This window comes from Dendrobates tinctorius, unplaced genomic scaffold (assembly GCF_039654945.1).
Source record: "Dendrobates tinctorius isolate UK_male_01 unplaced genomic scaffold, ASM3965494v1 ptg000151l, whole genome shotgun sequence".
In the NCBI taxonomy this organism is placed as follows: domain Eukaryota; kingdom Metazoa; phylum Chordata; class Amphibia; order Anura; family Dendrobatidae; genus Dendrobates; species Dendrobates tinctorius.
In genome coordinates, this window is record NW_027361818.1 from 13,359,818 (window position 1) to 13,362,902 (window position 3,085).

The 3,085-nt window shown below is 39.4% G+C and overlaps 1 protein-coding gene across 1 annotated transcript; it reads right to left on the bottom strand.

Moving 5' to 3' along the window:
- Positions 1 to 1,016: 1,016 nt before the first annotated feature.
- LOC141049915 (olfactory receptor 1E16-like) lies at positions 1,017 to 1,940 on the bottom strand. The gene has a single exon (XM_073546755.1). It carries the CDS (start codon positions 1,938 to 1,940, stop codon positions 1,017 to 1,019), a length of 924 nt encoding a protein of 307 aa, XP_073402856.1.
- Positions 1,941 to 3,085: the final 1,145 nt, after the last annotated feature.

The window sequence follows — 3,085 nt, forward strand, 5'->3', positions numbered from 1 at the left end:
GATACATAGCTCAGCAGTCAGTATCACACAGGATAGGATTAGACACACAGCTCAGCAGTCAGTATCACACAGGAGAGGACTAGGTACACGGCTCAGCAGTCAGTATCACAAAGAATAGGATTAGATACACGGCTCAGCAGACAGTATCACACAGGATAGGATTAGATACACGGCTCTGCAGTCAGTATCACACAGGATAGGATTAGATACACGGCTCAGCAGTCAGTATCACACAGGATAAGATTAGATACACGGCTGAGCAGACAGTAACACACATGATAGGATTAGGTACATGGCTCAGCAGTCAGTATCACAAAGGATAGGGTTAGATACACGGCTCAGCAGACAGTATCTCACAGGATAGAATTAGATACACTGCTGAGCAGTCAGTAACACACGATAGGATTAGATACACAGCTCAGAAACAGGATGTGCCAAAGGAGAGGACATTTTCTTTCCAAGAATTCCACTCATTCCATCTGATTTGTTTTTTGATTTTAAACGCCTCCATTTTCCAGTTCAACTCCTATTTGCAATGTCCATTAACAATGCTCAGGGACAGTCCTTGAAAGTAGTAGGGATCGATTTGCAATCTCCATGCTTTTCTCATGGTGAACTTTACGTGGTCTGTTCCAGAGTTGGAATGGCCAAAAATCTGTTCATCTTTGCACTGAAAGGAAAAACCAAAAATGTTGTTTATCAAAAGGCCCTTGAATGAGTTGAAAATAAAATACTGTCAATACTTTGGTAATCGTTTAGTTAATTTGTGTTGAAAATCTGTAGTGTTGAATATATGATGTGAAATGTTTTTATGTGTAATATAATCATTATAATTTGTTATAACTAACGAGAGTTGGTTACTATGCCCGGGCATCGCCGGGCTCTTCAGCTAGTTGTGAATATTCTGTCAAGAAATTCCAGATGACAAATCTTCTGTTCCTCCCTTTCCCCATCTGGAAATACAGTAATCAGCTAAGACAGTCTCATAAATATGTGTGCTGCATTTAAGTATATCCTTAACATTGTCTAAACATTTGTTGAAGAGTTCTCCTGATCTCCTGATTCCTCAGACTGTAAATGATGGGATTCATCATTGGAGACACCACAATGTACAGCAGAGATAATAACTTGTTTGTGCTCGATGATCTGTCTTTGGATGGTGACATGTAAATCATGAGGATAGTTCCATAGTAGATGCATACAATGGTGAGATGGGAGCCACATGTGGAGAAGGCTTTTGACAAGCCACTGGTGGATGAAAGGATCATTATGATGAAGAAAATACTCAAATAGCTGATAAGAATTAAAGCCAAAGGGATGACACCTCCAATGATGTCTATTACAAAGTCAACCAAAGTCAAGAGGTGAGTGTCGGAGGTAGTCAATTCAAGAACATACCCAAAGTCACAGAAGAAGTGGTCTATTGTGTTGCTACCACAAAACTCCAGCTGCCAAACAAAAATCATGTCAAAGGTAATGAAAAAGTTAACAAACCAGGAGCCAAGAACCATCTTGAAGCAAACACGAGGCTGCATTATAGAATTGTAGCGCATCGGGCGGCAAATGGCCAAGTACCGATCATAAGACATTATAGTGAGCAGAAAAATCGGGCTGTAACCAAACATGAAAACCATATGGAGATGGAAGATGCAGCTCCCCACAGGCACCTCCTTCATGTCATATAGAATTACATTTAGCATCATGGGCACAATGGTCGTAGTGGAAAGGATATCGGCTACAGCTAGATGCTTGACAAAGAAGAACATTGGGGTATTGAGGTTGTGCTTGGTGGACACCAACACTATAATAAGGAGGTTTCCAGCCAGTATCATCAGGTAACAGAAGAGAAAAAGGATGAAGAGCAGAAATTTGTATTTATATAGACCTTTAAATCCAAGGAGCAGGAACTCTGTGACTTCAGTCTGGTTGACGTTGCACATTTTCAGTGAAAACACTGAAAACAAAAGAAACTGATTGAAGTCTCTTTTTTGTAAGAAAGTGAATTATGTAAATGATAAAAGCATTAAAAGATCACAATAATCTATATGTAGAAAAAATGCCTCATACACAGATTATCGATGCTGATAAGCCCCACGTGGAGATGACCCTCGGAGTATTGGGACATAAGACTACGGCAGTCCGCAACTCGTATTTTTGAAAGTCAGTTACCAAGTGGCTGTGACCGTGTGACACTTGGGTGATTCTGTGACTAATCTCATGAGTGAATTGTTGCCGCGTATACAGTAATTTAGGCATCATGAAATATTCCTCCCATTTCATATAAAGTAAGAGACCTTAGTAAATCATCTAATTTTATATTTCATAAATAATAAATGAGGTTATCGGACACTTAAACATTGATGACTAAAGATGATTCAATCAATAAAAATGTGATTTCATCTTTTTGCAATAATTTTCCAAGGAATTTCCATTATTTGAGATGTTATTTGTATGTAATATCCCTTTTAATACTCTAGGGTCTCTAGACCGCAGAACATAATAGAATATGTAAAAAATGAATTCTTATCCTCACCTCTACAGTCCCTTCTTTCCTCACTGTCACCCGTCCAGTCGCATTTTCTGCTCCTGTAGAGAGAGCTACGATCCTCAGGGCTCTAACACATGAGCGGGGATTCCAGCTCTGATGAAGCCTGGGAGGAGTCTACACAAAATAAAAAAGGTAATAAAATCTCGACATTTGCCCTGACTTTGCGCATACATTCCCAGAACCATACCAGGCCTCATCAGAGCCGGACGTTCCAGCTCAGTGTGAAAGGTCTAAGGATATTAGTACAAGCAGCTGAAATAAGATGATGTGACAGGGACCAGACAGGTTACAATGAGGAGCAAAGAGGTCAGAGACATGAGCAGTAAGGAGAGTACAGGAATATCAACACTTTTTTACCTTTTGAAGGCCCTTAAAGTTCCCAAAAAATGGCTGCAATCCTAATATTATAATTTCATACATTATAACGTGTGTTATTGGAAACTTAAAGATTGATGACTAGGCATGAGTGGATTAGGCAAGATTCATATTCACCTACCTATGCAAATTTTCTAGGTAAATTGGATTTACAGAGATGTT

Coding starts and splice junctions, on each gene's coding strand:
- LOC141049915 (XM_073546755.1), bottom strand. CDS start 1,940: ATGTGCAACGTCAACCAGACTGAAGTCACAGAGTTCCTGCTCCTTGGA.